This window comes from Schistocerca nitens, chromosome 9 (assembly GCF_023898315.1).
Source record: "Schistocerca nitens isolate TAMUIC-IGC-003100 chromosome 9, iqSchNite1.1, whole genome shotgun sequence".
NCBI classification, from domain to species: domain Eukaryota; kingdom Metazoa; phylum Arthropoda; class Insecta; order Orthoptera; family Acrididae; genus Schistocerca; species Schistocerca nitens.
In genome coordinates this window covers 222,664,137-222,687,815 of record NC_064622.1, presented here as the reverse complement: position 1 = coordinate 222,687,815, position 23,679 = coordinate 222,664,137, and the positions used below count along the sequence as shown (strand labels likewise).

The 23,679-nt window shown below is 45.2% G+C and overlaps 1 protein-coding gene across 1 annotated transcript in view; it reads right to left on the bottom strand.

Annotated features, from left to right (window-relative positions):
* LOC126204138 (Krueppel-like factor 3) overlaps positions 1 to 23,175 on the bottom strand; it is a 43,175-nt gene extending 20,000 nt beyond the window's left edge. Inside the window, exons 1-2 of the mRNA XM_049938549.1 lie at positions 23,157 to 23,175; positions 7,952 to 8,083 (exon numbers count right to left, since the gene is read on the bottom strand). Coding sequence (XP_049794506.1) covers positions 7,952 to 8,083; positions 23,157 to 23,175 — 151 coding nt within the window. The remainder of the gene's footprint in view (positions 1 to 7,951; positions 8,084 to 23,156) is intronic.
* Positions 23,176 to 23,679: the final 504 nt, after the last annotated feature.

The window sequence follows — 23,679 nt, the reverse complement described above, 5'->3', positions numbered from 1 at the left end:
CACATAACATTTTTTGGTCAGAATTACTTATACTATCACAGTTTAAAATATTGACCTTTCCTCCCCAAACACGTGTGTGTGTGTGTGAGAGAGAGAGAGAGAGAGAGAGAGAGCGAGAGAGAGAAAGGACATCACAGTCTCAGAGGTATATTACAACTAGTTCCAATCCCCAGTTCTGAGCAGGGTTTCTTGGAGATTTCCTTTGATTATTATCAACGCCGCGCGGGATTAGCCGAGCGGTCTTAGGCGCTGCAGTCATGGACTGTACGGCTGGTCCCGGCGGAGGTTCGAGTCCTCCCTCTGGCATGGGTGTGTGTGTTTGTCCGTAGGATAATTTAGGTTAAGTAGTGTGTAAGCTTGGGGACTGATGACCTTAGCAGTTAAGTCCCATAAGATTTCACACACATTTTAACATTTTTTTTATTAGCAACGAATTCTGGAATGGGAAATCTCCTCCCACAGGTTTCCAATTGTCAATAAATCACACTGAACAAGAAAAAGATCCTCATACTTGAGCAGTAAACTGAAATGTAGGTTGCTGCCTGGCTCAAAACGAGACCATTGACAGCTAGCATGACATTGTCGGTCACTTATTTCCCAAACTTGGTCGTTACCAACTTCTATTCACTCTGTTTTAGTAACAGAGGTAACGCCTCTTTATAAGCCGTGAAGCTGTTGTCTACGCTCGTGCCATCTTATTACGGCGAGCATCAAAAATGTATCAAATGGCTCTGAGCACTACGGGACTTTACTTCCAAGGTGATCAGTCCCCTATAACTTAGAACTACGTAAACCTAACTAACCTAAGGACATCACACACATCCATGCCCGAGGCAGGATTCGAACCTGCGACCGTAGCGGCTGCGCGGTTCCACACTGTAGCGCCTTTAACAGCTTGGCCACCACGGCCGGCACGGCGAGCATCCAACGAGTCACTATCTAACTGGACGGTTTCAAGAAGTTCTAGGTAATGGCGCATACCTAGCAGTTGCTCCAGGAACGGTTTAATGCCAAGACACAAATCTTCATCAAGAGAATTAGACACAGCCGAGATGGAGATAGGTAATATCAAGAAGAAACCTCGGGGAAATGAACGGCGCGAGGCCTGGCGATTAATTGGGCCCGTAGGAGGCAGCGGGGGACATTAAACAGGGAGAGCCCGCTCGTTCGTCATGGCGGACCCTGGCGACGACACACAGCAGGAATTCCGACGATTAACATCAGCTCAGTATTTCCTCTTTACGGAGAGCGGCGGGGCATCGGAAGCTCTGGCATCCGCGTTACCAAACAATCGCTCGCCTCGTCGTAGATGACGAGGCAGCCGCAAGGCCGCGCTCTTGCGCTCGTCTCGGACACCTGCTGCCTCGGTCGTAAGTCGCCTCGGAACAGCGCACGTGCGTCTTTATCTCGGACAGGCGGAACATAAAAGGCCTCACGACCTGAAGCAGCTTGCTTTCAAACGTTTCTCTCATCCAATTGCTTGCCAACAGTTTAAAGACTACCGGCGCACTTGAAGAAACCTCTAGCAAAGCAACGACCTCTCGGAATGCAGTGGTCCAGTAAAGCAAAACTATGCAGACTCTTGCAGGTGACTACTTACGGTTCGACAATAAGATATTGCAAAAGCCTTACATGTTTATCAATCCCTGCAGATGAAAAGAGTCTGTGCATGTCACTCTGGTTCCATCCAAATTCTGAACAAAAGCGCTAAGCAGTTGAAGGTACTTTCGGTCTGTCACGTTTGTCCCCAATAGTCTTTAAATGCCTAAGATTTTTTTTTCGCAACTTTCTTGCAAGATTTTGCTGATGACTATGCAGAAGCTCACTCTCTCACTATGTTTTAAGATTCTTACACGAACTGGTCCTTTTTTTCGTATATGTGACGCGGTGCTACACAGTCCAGGATGTCTCAAAGAGCACAGAGGCTGATGTCTACGGACAGGGGGACAGTACGAACTTTACCTCACCAATTTGATTTATACCGACAGGGCGTGTAGTACAGGACTACATTTTTTAACATAGAGGATGACAATTATTGAAGTATATGAAAAAAAACGCAAATTAGTTACAAACTAAGGTGTGCACACACTTTATTCAACATGTAATCGTCATTCCAGATATTCGGATTTAGGTTCTGACATGTTCGATATGCCTGCCATCATTGCCGATGATACGGCGCCGACGGATAGCGAAATTCTGCTTGACCCGCTGAAGTGTCGGTTCATCGATGATGTTGATGACCTCTTGAATCGGTGTTCTCAGCTGAGCAATGGTTTTGGGGTTCTGTACAACATGTCTTTAAAACAGTTCCACAAAAGCGAGTCGCATGACCGGAGAATATGGTGGCCAATCGAGGTCCATGCCAGTCGTTTCTGGGTACCCCACAGCCAGAATGCGGTCCCCAAAGTGCTCCTCCAGGACATCAAACACTCTCCTGCTTCGATTGGGGTCGACCCCAGTCTTGCATGAATCGCATTTTGTCGAAATCGGGGTCACTTTGGATAATGGAGATGAAATCATCTTCCAAAATCTTCACGTACGCCGGCCGCGGTGGTCTAGCGGTTCTAGGCGCTCAGTCCGGAACTGCGCGACTGCTACGGTCGCAGGTTCGAATCCTGCCTCGGGCATGGATGTGTGTGATGTCCTTAGGTTAGTTAGGTTTAAGTAGTTCTAAGTTCTAGGGGACTGATAACCACAGATGTTGAGTCCCATAGTGCTCAGAGCCATTTTTGTCTTCACGTAACGTTCGGTGGTCACCGTGCCATGAAGGTATATCGCACTGATTATTCCGTGACTTGCACATCACACAGCCACCAGTTGGGAATGAAGAGACTTCTCGATCGCTAAATGCGGATTGTCAGTCCCCCAAAAGCGTCAATTTGCTTATAGACAAACCCGTCCAAATGAAAGTGGGCTTCGTTGCTAAACCAAACCATGCAGCGCATAGTAATTCCCATCACGCCCCGTGGCCAATCGTGCAATTTGAACATCATAACACGAACCGCTCATAAGTTATGACGATCACATTTCATGTAGTTCGATAAAAGTCACCATGTACATAAACAGGATGACCCAACTGTCAGCCGTTTTCGAGAAAATCATGTTTGAATATTTTAGGCGTTCTCATATACTTTGTATGGTTTCTAATATTCCAGGATTCCGCTGAGTAGCGATTAAGCTTTTAGTTTTATAACGCGAGGTCAGTGGGCTAAATCTCGCTGCCGGTTTGCGTGGTAAGCTATAAGCTACGAAATTCAGGGATAATCGAGAACCGCTTACGTAAAGACACAGTAGGTTTATTTTTTCCAACAGACGCACTGAAAAAACGAGGCACATGCAAAAATCCGGTGTTCGTTATAAACGCTGTATGTTATAATAACTTTTGTTTCCCATGTTCCTATGATCAGCATCATCCTGATTCGTGCAGTGCTTCATAGATTACACATTATACTTGGCATAAATGTAGATATACTAACATAAATAAAGTAACTACAGAGATTAATTTGAAAGTTCTTGTGTGACCTTTTTTACTTCCAACCTCCCGACGAAACTTTTTTCCTCGTTGTTCCAGGCCAAAAATTTTGATAATAATAAAAGAATCATTAAATACTGATAATTTGCAGAGTCATAATAAATCTGTTGTTAGAATTACTTGGAAATAAAAAAAGACATGCCAGCAGGTAGATTCCATACCAAGACTTCACGCTTTTGAAAATAAGCACTTACTCGCTCGCCTGTGGACTCCTTGAATACGTACTAAGCAACCATACATTGCATATAAATGCTACTATAATTTTCAAACACCATTTTCTCGATAACTGTTGGAAGTTGTATCTTTCTGTTTACTTATGCTGAAATCATATTCGTCCTTACAGGCCCCGACAGTATGAATCAAATCGGTGAGGGGAAGTTCGTACGCTCCACTTGTGAGCGAGCGACGCACTTAGAAGAAGTAACAGTTTCCGCGCTGATAAGCTCGCAACAAAAAATTATCTTAAAACTTTTAATTAACAGTCGCGACGTGCTTTATATTTTTTCCTCGTTTCCACGGGGAATGCAGCCCTTCTTTCGCAATGAGAGTGATGCAGCCTCCCATATTGAACATAGCTCCGGGAGGACATATTTACATTTCACGTTTTAATCTCCGTCCACAGACCCTGCAGGCCCCTGTGGTCAGCACACCGCTCTCACGGCGGTTGCCGGTCTTCGTGACACAGAGTCGCTAACGCTAGGCCAGACAGCTCCTCAGCTGACATCACGAGAACGTTTGCACCTCGTTCCAGTCCTCACACGATAGAAAAATCCGTGACAGTACCGAAAGTATAAGTTGGGCCCTTCGCAAGACAGTCAACCACGTTCACCACTATCAGCCACGGAAATGGACTTATGCGCAACGGCGATGCTTATTAATGACACACGCGAAGAGACGCTTTCTCCTAGTTGATTCTAATGACTGCTCGGACAATTTGACTGAAAATGCGCCTCCTACACCCGACATGGAAATAGCATGTTTGAACAAGTTGTAATAAAGAATGAGTAATGATGTAGTAGAGTAACAAAGTAAAAGTAATAAAATACAGCGGGTACGCTCTGTTAAAATGCTATAGCGTGGGAAGTTTCCATTCCTGAGAGATTCAAGTGTTATTTCTGAATCACTGAAAATATAGCTCAGCCTGACAAGACAGATTCCTTCAGTAAAGTCCAGCTACTGCCTCTGTAACATATGCCCGTTTCCACATGAGAAGCCGTGCAGAGACGCTAGGGACGAAAGGTGGTACGTGTGTCAGATTGAATGTCGCGCCGACATACAGGTAGAGTCAGATACTTATGGCGGACAAAATGCGCGTCTGGGAAACGATGGGCCAAAGGCGCAGCTTACCGAAGGAAAAAAAAAAGTGTGTGTGAGTTCCTAAGGGACCAAACTGCTGAGATCATCGGTCCCTAGACTTACACACTACTTAAACTAATATATGACGGTAGTATCTGTTCCCGAAAGAACACATACCGTGGATGACCATGCAGCTTTGCTAGAAATGAAAAGTATATCAACGCCTGTTTGCAGCTAGGGTGTCTATTTAATTATCATTTCATTACTTAAACTAACTTATGCTAAGAACAACACACACACATCCATGCCCGAGGGAGGACTCGAACCTCTGGCGGGAGGGGCCGCGCAATCCGTGACATAGCGCCTCAAACCGCGCGGCTTACCGAGGGAACTGTGAGAGACAAGCTCAAGTAATGTAGGGCACCAAGGTAAACCCACGGCTCGATGGCTGGAAGAGGATTAACTGCTACGCTAAGAATAAAGAGTCCAGAAACGTGTCATGGTCTAAACGTCTCGGGTTCGATACTAAGTCATTCCCAGGATTTTTATCTATCAGTGTTCACTTTTTCACTTCTGGTATTGTCTTTTGATGTGAAAACGACTAGCTGCACCGTGGTTCGGAATGCACCTAAAACTGCAGATCCCAATGTGCTTGGCTAGGTAAGCTAGTACAAAGAACACAGGAAGGCATCAGCATACAGCCTCCGACAGGGCTATGCCTAGTACAGTGTTGGCGCATTCAAACCGATTTTCGGACTGATGACAGCTTTACATTTTTAGGGTTTCGCAACTCAATTGGTAAAACGGATGAAGATAATTCTCATTTATTGTTCTGTCTGAGTTGCACATTTTTAATTACATTACATGTTTCGATTACTCTGGAGCATTTTCAGATCCACGCAGTTGCGTCAGCAACCTGTCTTGTCTACTCAGAACCACGTATCAGAGTACTGTCAGACTTCTAGGGTCGCTTTGTTGTCCATCCGTCCGTCCGTGCGTCTGTCCGACCGACCGTCTCTTTGTCTGTCTGTCCGACTGTAAAGAAGCCTTTTTCTCAGGAGAGGGAGGATGTATCAAGTTAAAATCTATGTCACATACTAAGGTCCACTAGCTATATAAAAATTTAAGCTTGTAAGTCACTGAAATTAAAAGACATGTCCATTTACGACACATATTTTTGATCCCCGCCATCTTACTCATCAAAACCTATAGGGTTCGTAACGTAGACCTAAAATCATGAAATTTGGGAAGAAGCAAGGTTTCACAGCACAAGTAAAGGAAAAAATCCGAAAACTGTTAAACTGTAATTACATCATATAAAAATACCATTTTCGGCATTGTAACTGACACTGCAATCATTATCCGTCAAAAGCATAATAGTAAAATATTACTGGATGCAAACAAAAAAAATGTAAGTTATAGTCATGTTTAAGTAAGTAAATAAAAAATATTTTATTAAATTTTCTCGCTTTACATATATAAAGTGAAGCCTCCTTATCGCTTCCTTTTGTGTGTCCACACTAGTCTGAGGAACTACTGTACAGATTTTAATATGGTCTTGGAATTCCCGGGACCGATACCTTGCCAGTATCGATATCGATGACATGCGAAAGTCGTCGAGATTCTCGATTCCCTGGATGGACGAAGTGTCTATACAGATAATTAAGCTTATACGGAACCCCGAGTGCGTGAACGACCGGACCTACTGGTTAGGTGAGAGACAGATTAGTCTAAGAAATTATAAATGAACGCGAGCGAATATTACTTCTGCAGCATAAGAAGACTCTCGGCACGCAGTGTAACGGGAGTGGCTGTTTCGGTAAAAGTTGCAAGATGGTGTCGTATCTACATCCATATTATTACTCTCCAATTCATGATTGAGTGCCTGACACAGGGTTCATCAAACTACCTTCAAGCTAGTTCCCTACCATTCCATTCTCTAACAGCGCGCGCGTGGAGACCAACACCTAAATATTTCCGCGAGAGCTCCAATTTCTCTCATTTTATTATAATGATCATTTCTCTCTGTGTAGGTGGGAGGCAACAACATATTTTCAGACTCCGTGGAGAAAGTTGGTGACTGAAGTTTCATCAGAAGATGCTACCGCAACGAAAAACAACTTTGTTTTAAAGACTGGTACTCCAATTCGCCTATCATACCCGTGGCGTTTTCGCCCCTGCTTTGCGATAATACAAAACTAGCTGTCCTTACTTGAACTTTTTTGATGTCGTACATCAATCCTTACCTGATGTGGATCCCACACCGCAAAGGAATATTCCAGAAGAGGGCGGACAGGCGTAGTGTAAGCAGTCTCTTTAGTAGACCTGTTGCATTTTCTGTGTTCTGCCAATAAATCGCGGTTTTTGGTCTGCTTTGCCCACAATATTATCTACGTAACTGTAATCTATAAGAATTTAGTTGAATTTACGGCCTTCAGATTTGTGTGTTTGTCCCGTAACCGAAATTTAGCGCATTCCTCTCAGTACTCATGTGGATGACTTCACACTTTTCACTATTCAGAGCCATTTGCCAGTTTTCGCACCATGTATCACTTCTGTATCAGTCGATTATTTTCCGTCGATTAATACATACTGTGGCCTTTCTGACAGGAAACCACGAATCCAGTAGCACAACTGAGGCGATACTCCACAGGCACGCAATTTGATTAGAAGTCGCTTCTGAACGACGGTTTCAAAAAAACTCCGTGTGTTCCGCTTGCTTTCGTTTACGAGGACGCAGACATACTGAACGTAGTGTCATCTACTAGTTGAGAAGTTTGAGGATTCGGTCGGCAGCGAACAGGGCCATTCGACTTCCATCGATACCGCTACTCAAGTCAGCAAACGATTGGTGCATCAAACATGAAGATTAGTGTTTAACGTCTCGTCTACAATGACGTCACTGGAGACTGAGCAGACCAGTGACGGATGGGGAAGGAAATCAACTGTGCCCTTTGAAAGGAGTTATCCCTGCATTTGCCTTAAGCGATACAAGGAAATCACGGAAAACCTACATCTCATTGGTCGGAATGGAATTTCAAGCGTTGTCCTCCCGAATGATAGTCCCACCACCTCGCTCGGCATTAGTGCTTGAAAGTGGGAGAGAAGAAGTGGTGTGTGTACCTGTATGCGTGCGCTTGTGCGCCTTGAGGTGGGAGCTCTTGGTGTAGACTTTGTCGCAGCCGGCGACGTCGCAGCGGTGGACCTTGCGGCGGCGGAGGCTGTCGCCGTAGTCTCCGGAGGCGATGGAGGCGGCTGCGGCGGCGGCGGCCGGCGTCTGCTGCAGCGCGGGCGGCGACCCGGAGGCGGCGCGCCCGTTGTGCTGCCGCGACGCCGCCGACGCGGGGGACGGCGACGGCGCCGACGAGGCGACGATGCGCGGCGGCAGGTGGAACGCCAGCGACGACTCCTTCAGCCGCTGCGGCGCCGGGGGCGGAGGCGGGGGCGGCTGCTGCAGCCGCGGCAGCGCCGTCGTCGTCGCCGCCGACGCCACGGCGCCGTTCGCCACGCCCGCAGACTCGCTGCCGCGCGGAGGTGACGCGTCTGGAACGCAAGCAGAGTCCCTGCTCAAACGTCTGTTCTGTTCTGTTGTTACCAGTGAACAACCATATTCTTTAACAAACCGAACTCTCACGTATAAGACGGCTTCAAACGTCTGATCATTTTACGAATGAGTTAATGCGTTACATATTTGACGTTCCTTATGGAAGAAACATTAAGTTTAGAAAAGGTGCATGTTTAAAGTTTCTTGAAAATCGCAAAGTGCTCTCAGTATCAAACACTGGATACTCGTATAGTCTGGTTAATCTGCGCTCCATTTTCAGGGATAGCTAGTTTCTAATGCGACTCACTGTTTATTACGTCGTATATCCTGAACTGTGTGTCGTAAAATGACATACTTTTGCAGGTGCAGTCAAAGGCACATGTGGATACTATCTATAAAATGTCTTGCAAATAGAACTGGTGAAAAAAACTGTGAGACCTCGCTAATCCGTCCTCTACGGGACTGCGTGCATGGTCAAAACGCAAAAAGGTCGGATTATCAGAGGAACACTTCCGTTGAACCACAACATCACAATACAGTACAGTACAAATTTAATATTCACCTGGGAATACGATCTAAAATATTGTTCCATGTTAAAATAGTAACAAAACGAAGACATGCACACACTAAGTAATCTTACACGGAAGTGTAACGTACAGTAGCGCACGTACTTTAAAACACGTCTGTATCGAACAGGAAAACATTTTTAACTCCGTCCGAACAGGCCTCGAAACGCACGACGGTACCGACTGCCAGCCCGCAGTAACATCCTCAGACGATAGGCGTTACTAAATGCTGATTAGACGGGCATGTGGTCAGCACACCGCTCTCCCGGATGTTGTCAGTTTTCGTGACCGGAGCCGCTACTTCTCAGTCAAGCAGCTCCTCAATTGGCGTCACCAGTCAAGCAACTCCTCAATTGTCGTCACAAGGACTGTGTGCACCCCACTTGGCAACAGCGTTCGTCAGTTGAACTGTCACCCTTCCAAGTACTAGCCAAGTCCGACAGCTCGTAACTTCGTGATCTGACGGGAACTGGTGTTACCACTGCGCCAATGCCGCTGGCAAAATATATTGTTACTGTGAGTGAAAGTTTAACATCTGTACATACGTCATCACAGTACTTCGCTGACACGCAGCTGATTTGCGCTCAACTCTTTAAAACATGAGAAATCACATGGTAAAAAAAGGTTCAGTTCTTAAGCAGGACGAAAAATATCTGTAATGTTCTTTTGCTTAGCAGACGACAACATTGATTTTGCCGCTATTTTCCGCCACTTCCAGACTATTGGGGTGGACCTAGAGCTTCGTTCGATGTACTGATGGGATATGCCAGACGCATTTTTAGCATCTGCATGTGATACTCGAACCGCAGATTCATTGTGTTCTTTGCCGTCATCATCTTTTTCGTTTTCATCAGTTGTTCGAGTTACAGCGCAAATGAGTTGGTCGTCAATTAATTGTGCTTCTGTTGTGCAGTGAGCATCAGCTGTACTGATCTACTCACTTACATCACTTAGCTCAACGTCCGCTTTAAAGACAACGTCACGTGTTTACTTTTATATGGTGCCAGAACTTAGTTTTACAAACTTTAATGTGTAAGAAGAACACTGTCACTAATTTATAAAAAATGTGTGAACAATAACAAGTTAGAAACAAGTTATTTCATACAAAAAATGTTAGAACTATCTCACCTAGCAATGGTCTACCGTCTACTGATCCACATCTCAGACGATGAGGCATGGACAGCTCCTGCTGCCTCTGGGTCACGGGGTCCCGCGTTCGATTCCCGAATGGGTTGGGGATTTTCTCTGTCTGGTGACTGGGTATTTATGTTGTCCTCATCATTTCATCATCAAATGGTTTAAATTGCTCCGAGCACTATGGGACTTAACATCTGAGGTCATCAGTCCCCTAGAACTTAGAACTACTTAAACCTAACTAACCTAAGGACATCACACACATCCATGCGCGAGGCAGGATTCATCATCATATGTGAGTGTGACTAGATTGGATTGTGGAAAGAAAATGGACTGTGTAAAAATTGGGACTTCGCACGGACGCTGATGACTGCGCAGTTGAGCGCCCCATAAACCAAACATCATCACCATCACCATCGACAGCTCCAATCCAGACTGTAACAGCTACCTGTGTAGGTAAAAAAACACCGGAAACACGTAACGTTGTCTTTAAAGCGGACGTTGAGATAAGTGACGTACGTGAGTAGATCAGTAGAGATGATGCTCACTGCACAACAGAACAGAATTAATTGAAGACCAACTCATTTACGCTGTAACTCGAACAACTGATGAGAACGAGAAAGATGATTAGTATGTTCAGTGTTCTTGGTAAAATAATGTCTTCATTGTTTCATTTAATCCTGTTAATCTTGTAACTGAGTCACTGATGGGGAGGTTACCTTATGTCAAGTTAGTAACTGTGATATAATTTCTCAAATTTAAAATCGTTCTTTAGCCCTGGGTAGCATGATTGGTTACGATTCTACCGTCTTTTCTCTTGTTTTTTATGACAGAAGGTCACATACAGAAAGAAACACCAACTTTGGGAAAACTTCTAGCCTCTGTTTCATTCTGAGAAAAATTGTCCTGACTATGGAATTTGTTTCAATATGTACGAATGAGACGACATTTTTCTGGGCAGTCATAATCCATTAGAATTTTAAGAAAAAATGAAGCATCAGACTTATAGCCATCAGTGGTTTATACAGACACATTACAGTGTGAATTAATGTTGCCACAGTGATAGTGATAGCGCTAGAGGAGTATTGTGAATTGAAAGTACTGGTAAAAGTAAAATTGTTGTGCTATTCAAGGCACTGGTGGGCTCCTCTTGCAAAGATATTGTAGTGTACGTTGTACACATTGGGTAGTAAGTGATGCTGTGCATTCTGCAGACACCGAAAGGAAAAGTCCACTGCTATTACGCTTGTTATGCGTTATAGTAAAACATTACGCAAAATATTGATGGAACATGCACAAATATAAACAACGAGACTATTGCTACAGACCACTCTTGCCTTGTTTTGCCACATAAAAAAAGGGTAAACTGCTCTTCGGCGACTTCATCTGACCAGTATCAGTACTCTGAGACATTATCTTCTTCTGGGCTGCATCATACTTCGTTTCTTTCCACTTCGTCACATAAATATCCCAAATACGAGACAATATCACGCGTGATATTACTGATATGGGCCTAATAGACGGGAATGGAACTGGGAAGAACGGTAACAATGGCAAGATGTTTTCCATTTCATCAGACGCACAAGGACTGATCACCTGGAAGTATAACTCGCCACAATAAATTATTTCATCGGCGGTAGCGAGAAGTACATTATTCACAGGGCTACGCATTCGTGTAGCTACGCTGTACTCTCACGTAATGGATGCTGCACTCTGGTACATCGCGGACAACTTCTTCGCGCAACAGGCCTGATGATTTGTTATAAACGCCGTGAAATTTTCCGATGTTGGAAGTAAAATACGAGTGACAGTGTCGAGGGAGAAGGCAGCGGAATACGCATGCAACATTCCAAAATTTTGTAAGGTCTGTGGTTGGCAAAAAAGGGAAGGAACGATACAATCTCGAGATATCCGAGATTCAACCATCGCCGCTAAAGTGGAAATGATTGGCCTCGAATAAACAATGAACTGACGACATAGAAAAACTACTATTAGGCATTATGTTAAGCGTGAACATTAAAACTGAATTAACTCTGCGAACAAATTCATAGCTGTTTCTGGACTGGATTTCAAATTTACCTGTGATACTTCTCTGACAGCCGCGTGTGTCGGAGAACATCGACACGTAAGCTGTTGCTATCTCCCTCCCTCACTGTCGGTCAAAAAACGTGACTGCGCTATCTTCTGGCAAACGGGAAAGGTGCTTTTGGCAAGTAATACAAATGTAACTTACACGGATTGCTTGTCGACTGATAGTTTGTGCTACGTCTTCTTAGTTGCGTGGCATGTCCTCATAGTTATTGCACAATAAATCGTTAACTACATCGTCTTTTTACTTGCGTGACATGACCTCGTAGTTACTGCACAATAAATCATTAACTACGTCGTCGGAAAGCCTGAATTCGAACTCAAAACAGCAAATTAACTAGAAAATTTTGTGAAGCCCCTAAAGGTCCACTCATTCTGTCAACTATGTGGTCGAGCAGCGAATCAATGGAACGGATTAGGGCTAAACTTCATCGTAGTTACTAGAGGCGCACCTCAGACGACCAGACAAACTTCAGAATGATCGTCATCTGCGAGAACACACGTGTATCATTATCGTGTGGACGAGGCCACATGGATTATGGAGAAGAATGCGACGTGGTAGTGAAAGGCGAGCACGAACTATCGGTTGGCACTCTCCAGCAGCAACAGCAGCAGTTAACAACAAGAAGTCATTATCGGAGGGGCGTAGTGCTTAGAGTGTGGCTTCGGCGGCTCGGCGGCGAGCATAGCGAATTCTAAACCTGCAGGACTATCGATAGCGCAGGCGTTCCAAGCGCCACTGGGCCGGGCTGAGATCGATAGCGCGGAGGCACACGTATAAATAATGGCCATGGGCACCGGATGGAGGGGCTCACTCTCTCTGTGTGTGTGTGTGTGTGTGTGTGTGTGTGTTGGCGCGTGCTCAACGAGAGAGAGAGAGAGAGAGAGAGAGAGAGAGAGAGAGAGAGAGAGAGCGGAGCTGCTCCTAGCACTGGCGCTGCCTCTGCAGACTCATGATTCATATGTGCGACTAGCGGCAACCGTTTCAAGTTATGTACGGCGCTCCACATTTTGCGGCAAGTCGCGCGCCTGCTTCTTATCCGGCCGTGAAATTGTACCTGGCAACGCAAACTGCTATGAAATAGCTGAATATTTCTCCAACAACACTTTAGCCTCTGCAGCAAGTTGTACGCTACGCATCCTCCGCCGGTATCTACAACTTTAATCTGACGTAATATATTCAGTGACATGGAAAGTTTGCTGCCCTACTACATAAGCTGCGAATACAAATGTATGGCACTGAGAGTCGTTGTAGCGTCCTGAAAATTGTTAATTTTATCTTGTTAACCTTCATGAATGTCGTTGAAGGCGAGGTCAGTGGGCAACTGTTCAGTTCCAACAATGCTAGAAGACAGAAAGCCGAAACCACGTCACGAAAACTTGTAACTCGACATTCGGAATGCACAAGCTGGTACGACAGGAGAGCGCTGTCTTGTGCAGTGTCATTTCACTGTGACTCAAGAACGAGTTCCATCACTGTACCACTATAAAGGAATGAAAAGAGATGCTTATTAAGCAACAAAAACAAAACAAGTGGCCGGCCGCGGTGGTCTCGCGGTTCTAGGCGCGCAGTCCGGAACCGTGCGACTGCTACGGTCGCAGGTTCGAATCCTGCCTCGGGCATGGATGTGTGTGTTGTCCTTAGGTTAGTTAGGTTTAAGTAGTTCTAAGTTCTAGGGGACTGATGACCACAGCAGTTGAGTCCCATAGTGCTCAGAGCCATTTGAACCATTTGAACAAAACAAGTGCATTAAAACTATTACAAATGGCGCGTTCTTCATAGAACCAAGAATGATCTGAAAACTTAACCAGCTACTATCTAAATCAGAATTGGAAGTTGAAGCGTTACTTTCGTGAACGGAAGGCTCGGGTATCGATAATCTTATTTCACTCAATCATTGGAACTGTTACGCATAAGAGTCTATAAATTCAACCCGTCCAAGTTCTGCGCGTGTCTGGCGATGAAATCAGCTAGCTCTACGACGAGCTGAGCCCCTTGTGGGAAAGATGGAACAGTAAGTAAAGTGTCTCCCAGTTCATTTTACTTTCCTCTCCGAAGAAGGAAGAAAGACGCACTGGATTTACTGCAAAAGAAGTTGTTCAAAAATGCAACATTCACTGTAGCACACGAAATGTATGCTGGACATGAGACCCTTATAAATGTAGTGATCACTGATATTATTTTGCAATAATTCCTCTGTTATATAGCATGTTACCGGCCATTCCGCGAAATTTGCATAAGTAATGTGATTGGAGTAGATTTAGAACTGTCCAGGTTTTCTTTTGGCTTTACAACAGAATGAAGGAATCAAGCAACATCTGGAAGAAGACGACTCTTTTTGTACTAGGATCGTCTGGGAAAGGAAGGTCGAATCTGTGTGTCGAAGCTTTCCGTAGAGAGAGCGCTAAGAGCTTCCCAAATTGAGCTTGGTTACTGGCTCGCCAACACCGCCGTTGTGTTAAGGACTCACCTTCATATATCGAATGCCACGCTGTTGTCTTGTTCAGTCCGAAGACTGGTTTGATGCAGCTCTCCCCACTACTATATACACGCAGGCCTCTTCACCTCTGCCTAACTACTGCAACCCACATGTCCCTGGACCAGCTCACAGCACTTATACATTCGTCTCCTTCTACATCTCCCCCCCCTCCCCCCCCCTCACACTCTTTCCTCAACTGAAAAATTTTGATTCATTGACGCCTCAGGATAGATTCTCACAATTAATTCTTTCTTTCAGTCGTGTTATGATAAGCTTTTCTCTCCAATTAAATTCAACACCTCTTAATTATTTATACGTTGTTCGTAGTAATAGACGGCAAATCATCGAGTAAAACTGAAGTGATATCAGGTGTTCCCCAGGGAAGCGTCCTGGGACCTCTGCTGTTCCTGATCTATAAAAATGACCTGGGTGACAATCTGAGCAGTTCTCTTAGGTTGTTCGCAGATGATGCTGTAATTTACCGTCTAGTAAGGTCATCCGAAGACCAGTATTAGTTGCAAAGCGGTTTAGAGAAGATTGCTGTATGGTGTGGCAGGTGGCAGTTGACGCTAAATAACGAAAAGTGTGAGGTGATCCACATGAGTTCCAAAAGAAATCCGTTGGGATTCGATTACTCGATAAATAGTACAATTTTCAAGGCTGTCAATTCAACTAAGTACCTGGGTGTTAAAATTACGAACAACTTCAGTTGGAAAGACCACATAGATAATATTGTGGGGAAGGCGAGCCAAAGGTTGCGCTCATTGGCAGGACACTTAGAAGATACGACAAGTCCACTAAAGAGACAGCTTACACTACACTCGTTCGTCCTCTGTTAGAATATTGCTGCGCGGTGTGGGATCCTTACCAGGTGGGATTGACGGAGGACATCGAAAGGGTGCAAAAAAGGGCAGCTCGTTTTGTATTATCACGTAATAGGGGAGAGAGTGTGGCAGATATGATACGCGAGTTGGGATGGAACTCCTTAAAGCAAAGACGTTTTTCGTCGCGGCGAGATCTATTTACGAAATTTCAGTCAACAACTTCCGAATGCGAAAATATTTTGTTGATCCCAACCTACATAGGTAGGAATGATCATCAAAATAAAATAAGAGAAATCAGAGCTCTAACAGAAAGCTTTAGGTGTTCGTTTTTCCCCCGCGCTGTTCGGGAGTGGAATGGTAGAGAGATAGTATGATTGTGGTTCGATGAACCCTCTGCCAATCACTTAAATGTGAATTGTAGAGTAATCATGTAAATGTAGATGTAGATGTAGACGCTCCATTCGACTAATTTTCAGTAGCACCACATTTCAAAAGCTTCTACTCCCTTCTCAACACATTCCACTTACGTGCAAAGCTACACACTACACAAAACTTTTAGAGAACATTTCCTAATATTTACATTTATTTTCGAATACGGTAATTTTCTCTTTTTAATAAAACTCTTTTCGTGCTGTTGCCAATCTTTGTTTTATATATCCTCTCTACTTCAGCCATCATCAATTATTTTGCTGTGTAAATAGCAGAGTTAATCTAATACTTTCACAGTCTCATTTCCTAATATAATCCACGCATCATTACCTGATTTGCTGCGACTACATTCCACGTGCCATTTAAGTCTTAGAAGAATAGTGAACTGTGAAACGCTAAAAATCTGAGAGATAAGCGAACCAGTAAATCCGAGTGAAACTATCCACTAGAGGGGGCTGGGAAGTTTCTGACGATAGAAGGGTCAAATGCTAATTTCTGGACCGCTTCGCTAAAGACTCAATTTCGTATGTGACGTTGGCTGGACGGATAGTGGAGAACTTTGTATTGTCAGAGCGTTACCTAGTGATATATACGGCGCCGGAGAATTCAGCAGGAACAGATAGGACAGTCTGGAGTTTATTGTAGAGAAGTTGGCATTCGCATGGCGCACGCTGCGCCAGCGCTTCGCGCATACCCAAGCAGCGGATTCCTGCTGTCAGCTGCCCGACGCAGGTTCCGTTACAACTCGCAGTAGCGCACAGTAGTATACATGGCTGCGCATACTGACTGCCGGTTAGTGTTTCTGATTCCGCTTAGGGAGATGAGAGGCAGTCGCAAGCACAGTTCACGTCTTCGTCGACGCTGACAGGGCTGGAGTTCCCACTACCAATCCCTGGATTCAATGAGACAAAAAGAACCAAGTTGTAAGGTAGCCCTGTTTCAGATGTGCGTGCTGTTACGCCTGCTTCCTCTCTGCAAGACGTGGGTGGTGTAGTAATAGTCACGATAACACCTGGAGTATTTTCTCGTTAGTTTATTGCATGTGCTGACTGGGGTACATAGGCGTGCATGTACAGCTTAACGGCTACCTAGCGAGACATGGATATGCCCCTCACCAGAATCGAACCTGCGCTGCAGATTGTCGGCCGCTGGCTGATACACCGGCCAGCCCGAGTTATGGTTCTTAGGCGATTTTACCCGCTCGATCAGGCAAATATAGGGCTGATTCCCAATCTCCGTTTCACAATGTACAATGCAAAGACAGTTAAACCCAGGCAACGGACAGCATAAAGTTTATACGGTTCGCAGACGGATGTCGCAATGAATGGCGCAACGAATTCCACCCGTTAGGTATGTATAATTGACGACCATGGCGGAAAGGAGGCCATCCAGCCGTGAAGTTAAAATGAATAGATAATATTTGCTGAATATTCAGTCGGTACTTGGAGTAACAGGGACATTAAAAACTGAAACGTACAGCACTGATGTTCCAGAATAATCTTTATTTTACAATTCGATGTCAATCGGGTTTGGGTTTTCTACGGCATCCCCAGACAACTTAAAATTCAACAGACAGTCCACACATCAGCGAGAGTTGATAGCTGTACAAAAGTTGTTTTCCAAAGATTTCTGCCATTTAGGACAATATATCTTCACAAATATAGAAGCATAATGAAATTCACAAAGAAGTTATGAACAAATAAATCATATATTGCTTTAAATACAGAGATTAAAAGTATAACAATGTTCCGACGAAAAACGACACACTAACGAGTATTGGCCCACACTACTATGTAATGTGGACAAAAAACTTCCTCTTTTTTGTCTGTCCGTCTTATTCACCAGTTATTATAAAATAAATTGGCCAAATCATGAAAACAGCAGACCCCTTAAGACAGAATTAACGTTAGGAAAGAGATTGTCTGGTGAACAGGGAAAGAAACAGAAAGCCAGTCCCACGTACATGAGCCATTTGCAAATAATTTCTTTATAATTATTATTCAAGCAATAACTAGCTTTATTGTGTAACCTGTTTTATGTACCGTGCAAAATTTTTGTGTCTTTGTAATGATGTTTATGGCATAAATGAAGGGGAAAAAAAATGCGGGACGTATTGATTTCGCAGCGCCTGCTACATTTTTCGATGCCTGTTTTACCGGTACATCTTCCTTTACAGCGGTATCCGTGTTTACATACAACCTCAAGTGCATCTAGAGCCGCCCGAAGTTAATATCGCTCAGTGCAGGACGTGGGACAGCAGCTGCAGCAGTGTAAGTGGTCCACACTACTTGCTTATTCGTAGTTGCAATGACGTCTTGAAATACCCATTGTTTGGAGAGTTACCCATATTAGCCAACTCTACAACGTAGGCAACTCGAAGTACGCCCAAAAGTCCACTTCCCTTGGTGGCGAGGATAGTTAACGCCAATGAGGATCGGTAACGCCTAATAAATGCCACATTTCCAATGTTGCTTTGAATGGAGTCATTTGTAAGATTCTATTGGTACTCATAAAGCTTGTTCTGAGGGACTGATGAGCAGCTCATGGTCGTGCGGTAGCGTTCTCGCTTCCCGCGCCCGGGTTCCCGGGTTCGATTCCCGGCGGGGTCCGGGGTTTTCTCTGCCTCGTGATGACTGGGTGTTGTGTGATGTCCTTAAGTTAGTTAGGTTTAAGTAGTTCTAAGTTCTAGGGGACTGATGATCATAGATGTTAAGTCCCATAGTGCTCACAGCCATTTGAACCATTTTTGAAAGGGACTGATGACCTCTTAGTTTTGTCCCTTCACTCCCGAAACCAACCAACAAAGCTTGTTCTGGACCTCTGTGGTACGGTGGCTACGATTGGTGATCAAGTTCTTTTACACGTTACGACGGATCTACGGATGAGCAATAGGCCTGTATGCCAGATAATGTACATTGGCAAGTGCTGTAGGCCAACAGAAAGCCTGCACGTCTCATTCAGTGCCCTGCCGAATCTTCGACGTGAATAGTGCGCCTGCCACGGAATGACACACTGATGATGCCGTTATTCTTCGAGGTCGTGGCTTATGGCCCCATGGTGGTGGTGGTTAGTGTTTAACGTCCCGTCGACAACGAGGTCATTAGAGACAGAGCGCAAGCTCGGGTTAGGGAAGGATTGGGAAGGAAATCGGCCGTGCCCTTTCAAAGGAACCATCCCGGCATTTGCCTGAAACGATTTAGGGAAATCACGGAAAACCTAAATCAGGATGGCTGGAGACGGGATTGAACCGTCGTCCTCCCGAATGCGAGTCCAGTGTGCTAACCACTGCGCCACCTCGCTCGGTCATGGCCCCATGTACTACCATTTTATCGAACACAGGATGTTATTTCTGGCTTCTACTTTCATCTTTATGTTGTAACACTGTTGCTTGAGTGTCAGTGTGTGGTCACGTGTGGCATCTACGTATTTTGGGTATGACTTTTCAATACAACTGCATTTTTTGCCGTAAGGAACTGAGATTGCGATGTGTTTGTGTGCACTTAATATAGAAAGCACACAGCTGGTTGTAACAAGGCTTTTGGCGTAGTTGATTATCCTTTCATCGAATGGAACAACAATATATCACCTTCGATATTTCGGTCTTCATGAAGGCGAGTCGATGACTGAACTCTGAGAGTGCAAACGTGGCTATTTATATGCCAAAATGCTAAAATCACTTGACACAATGAGATACTGTGGAGTAAAATGCGCATGCATCTGAGACAGTCGCCACAGGAGCGCCAGTCATAGATAAAACCTGTGCGTCTAACAATAAAATTTAGCAAGCGCCGAGTGAGCAAATACACAATGCCTGGAAATTATGTGGTTAATTATTACAATCGATGCCAGGTCTCAGAATGTCAGGTAACGAAGACTGAGAGCAATAATCGCTCTGAGAGTGCAGACGGGAAATGAGTGGTCTCCATGAACTGTCGAACTGGAAACTCACGTCTCTACTGAGCGGGTTGTCTGCCAATTGTGTCTAAGCAGCTTGCTTGACTACTTAATCTCAATAGGATGAGGCCTTTCGGCGCACCGTAAACTACGTCTCATGCAAAAGGAATCGACCGATTTGCTCCATCTGCCTAACCTGAAGGAAGCGCGTAATATTCAGAACGTCTCCATTTACCGTGGAATGGATACAGTATTAGGAGACTTGGCCATAGATATTGTCCCTGCCCCACGGGCTATCCAAAACACTTCACCCTACCTGCCTATCACCAACACAACCCGAGGTATGAACCCCGGAAGAATCCCGATTTTATGCGCGGCGTTCTGGAAGGTATTAGGCAGCGCATGCTGTCGCATACGTACCGATATTCTATCCGAATCCCAGAAGTTTCTTTGAAACATCTCTTCCTGAGAGGACTCGGCCTGAAGTTTCTTCGAAGCATCTCTTCCTGAGAGGACTCGGCCTGAAATTGCCACGATTACTCGTTGCAGGGAGCAGAAACAAGGTGCGGTAGCGGTGTTCATCCTTGAGGATGAACTTACTTTCTGAACAAGGGAGCAGGCAGCGGAAGGCGGCTGGCGGCACGCAGAGGCCCGTGGCTGCAGGCGGGCGGCCGATAGCCGCTCTCCTCTCCGCTGCGCGGCGCCCTGCTCGTCATTACAGATTGGCCACGCGCGGCCGCTACGTGATCGACATTTAGCCACACGGCCGCGCGCAGCACGCACGCCGCGGCCGCGGCCGCAGCCGGAGGTGGCCCAGCTTCACAGTCGCAGACTTCCGTCGCACGAGTACTTCAGTCACCCTCACTGCCTAGCGCTCCACTAAACACCTCACAAATCACGATGCACAACCCATTTGACCAGTCATTAACGGCCGCAGCGCTGCAAATTAATCGCATACATGACGCCATTGAGGCCAATCGAGACTAGTTTTCCAGCGTTTGAAGTCCTTATCAAAAAGGCTTGACAGAAGAGAAGGAACGAATTCAGTGACGCGGTGCTACAATCGTAACAACAGGGGTGCTCGGAGAACTTCAAATATCAGTCGTGGACGAGAGATGAAGTAAATCTCGCGAAATTGTGTTGGCTAAATGCAGACAACCTGTATTCGAGAACGACTGTGCGACATCTCTGTTACCACCATCGCATATCTCACGTGTTCATCAAGAGAACAGGGTAAGAGATATTACGGCGCACACACACACACACACACACACACACACACACACACACACACACACACACACACACACACAAACAAACACAGTCGTATCAGACAGTTATGTTTCCTTCATCCAACAGGCGGCTCTAATAGGACATAAAATCGCTAATCGATTGCGGAGTATACACAGCGTTTCCTTCCTTAGAATCGTCTGGCAATTTCTCTCATGTTTCGGCAGATATTCACTATTTCAAATGGTTCAAATGGCTCTGAGCACTAAATGGTTCAAATGGCTCTGAGCACTATCGGACTTAACTTCTGAGGTCATCAGTCCCCTAGAACTTAGAACTACGTAAACCTAACTAACGTAAGGACATCACACACATCCATGCGCGAGGCAGGATTCGAACCTGCGACCGTAGCGGACGCGCGGTTCCAGACTGTAGCGCCTAGAACCTCTCGGCCACCCCGGCCGGCTTTCACTATGTCGTTTCTGAAATATGTTGCTGGAGTCGGCCCAAACAAACACTGCCTGTCAAGTCTTTCGTGCGATGCCCAGTGTTGACGGAAAGCGTCGGTTCCTTCCCCATTTCAAACAAAACGATTTTTACGGCGGAATCTTACGTTCAGTTCGACAGAATAGTCACATTTTAGTCCTTTGCGATGTTCTTTTTATCGATATGTATTAACAGGGACAGCAAAACATGAAGAATAACCAGTACTTCGGCAGCCGCAGCAGCGCCCTGGCCCGCGCTGACTGCTACCGCCATGCAGTAGCGCTGCTCAGTCGCTGCTGGAGTACAGGTTATCTTCGGGTTTTTATGTCCCTCTTAACATATACAGAAAAAAAGAATATCGCATTAGACTAAACACGTAAAATTCACCTTTAAAAGTCATTTTGTTTCTAACTGGAAACAAACCACGCTTTCCACTGACCCTGACCATCGCGTGAAAGACGGGATGAGCAGTATTTGGTTGGGCTGACTCAAGCTACACCTTGGGAAAACCGAAACGCAAGCATAAGAGAAAATGCACGTGACGACCCTCAGGAAGGACACCCGGTGTGTCAACGTAAACCTGGATCAGAACACCATAGTGACTGACAGCTACTTGTTTACAGACCAGCAACCACAGCAATAACCACTCACAGACTGAGCTTGGTCACCCCATCTTGTTCGCAGTCGTAATGGCGCTCTGCTTTCCCACGCACCGATTTCCACAGTCAATTGCAGACGACGCTTATGCCCAGTAACGTAAGAGTTGTAATTCGTTTTTCTTTTTACATTCTTTCCCTGCGTGAAGTGGTGTTTATTTTACGCTACTCAATGTCAGAAACAAATTGTGCAGCTGCGCATTAAAGTGATCAAGCTATTACCGTCCCGCTAAGTAAACTGCACACTGACGTGAAGCGTGTGAATGTATTCAGAATGCGAATCCACACCTGCTGCTGCCGTAGCCATATAGCACGCGCAGGCCAACGCGAACCGACAGCATCGCACCGTTCCAAGCTAAGCTGCTTGATACTCAGTTATTTAGCTGGTGGTGTAGAGATAAGAATGGAAGATCGGTGTCCACATCATATGTCAGGAACTGTACAGTCAGCGTGCGCTGGAGCACTCGGTACGACATATCTGAATTACTACGGGTATTATACGACACTGATGCTAAGGACTTACAAGAACCGGTATGCGCTACGTACCATGTGTTGGAATACAGTGTACCTATCTTCAGCAACCAACGGCTTCCTCAAAGGAAGCACACTCACGGCCAATATGCTCACTTCTCGGCTGTAAAAATTCAATGGAAGAGCTACATGCGAGAGACAAGTAAGGTGATGCAAGAACGGAGTAGACGGCTTAATCAATTACAGTCTCCCTCGATATATCACCACGTTGTGCAGAACACGTATAGCACGGCCATCAGCAATACTGTCACGCAGCTCCACTGGCCTAATACGGACATTGATTAGTAAAATGTCTTCAGTGTCATTATACATAATGTCCCAAACGTAGCTATGTGGTGACGTACAGACAGAAATATGGTGCGGCCATTTCCTTGTAACGCTTGTCAGACATTCTTTAAGGAATTTTGTTACCGATAATTCGTAATTTTTACCTGTCTGGGCACTTTAACACCAGTAAAACACTTACCTGGATCACTGAAAGTCATTACGCCTAGCAGAAAAAGCCACAACATGATCAGAGGATTTGGATGTTGTGTGCATTAAACGGATAGAGTGTTACAGGGCCATTTTTATTCTAAGGCACGATCACTGCGAAACATTACCCCACCACCACTCAGTACCCTGCAGCGGGCGCAAATCAAGATGCCTGATTCAAACAATATAGGCCAACCACACACATTGACCTGCCATCTGTCCAATTCCTTAATGATCGTACCATCTTCAGTGACATCAGGTTTTTTTCGTGTCCATACCTGTGAGGATCACTGAACGATGTGGTACCTGTCATAGGCTGCGGACAGCCGTAACCCAGTGCATCGCACAGGTAATTTTGGCAATACTCCAGTAAACGTCTCGATATATACATAGAGAATACGCAGACATTTATGCAGGCTCTAACAGGACATTTCAAATATCATTCGTAGAGAAAACTGCTCTGCCATAAGTACTATTTTAGATTTAAACGTTAAACTTTTAACAGTTCACCCGTT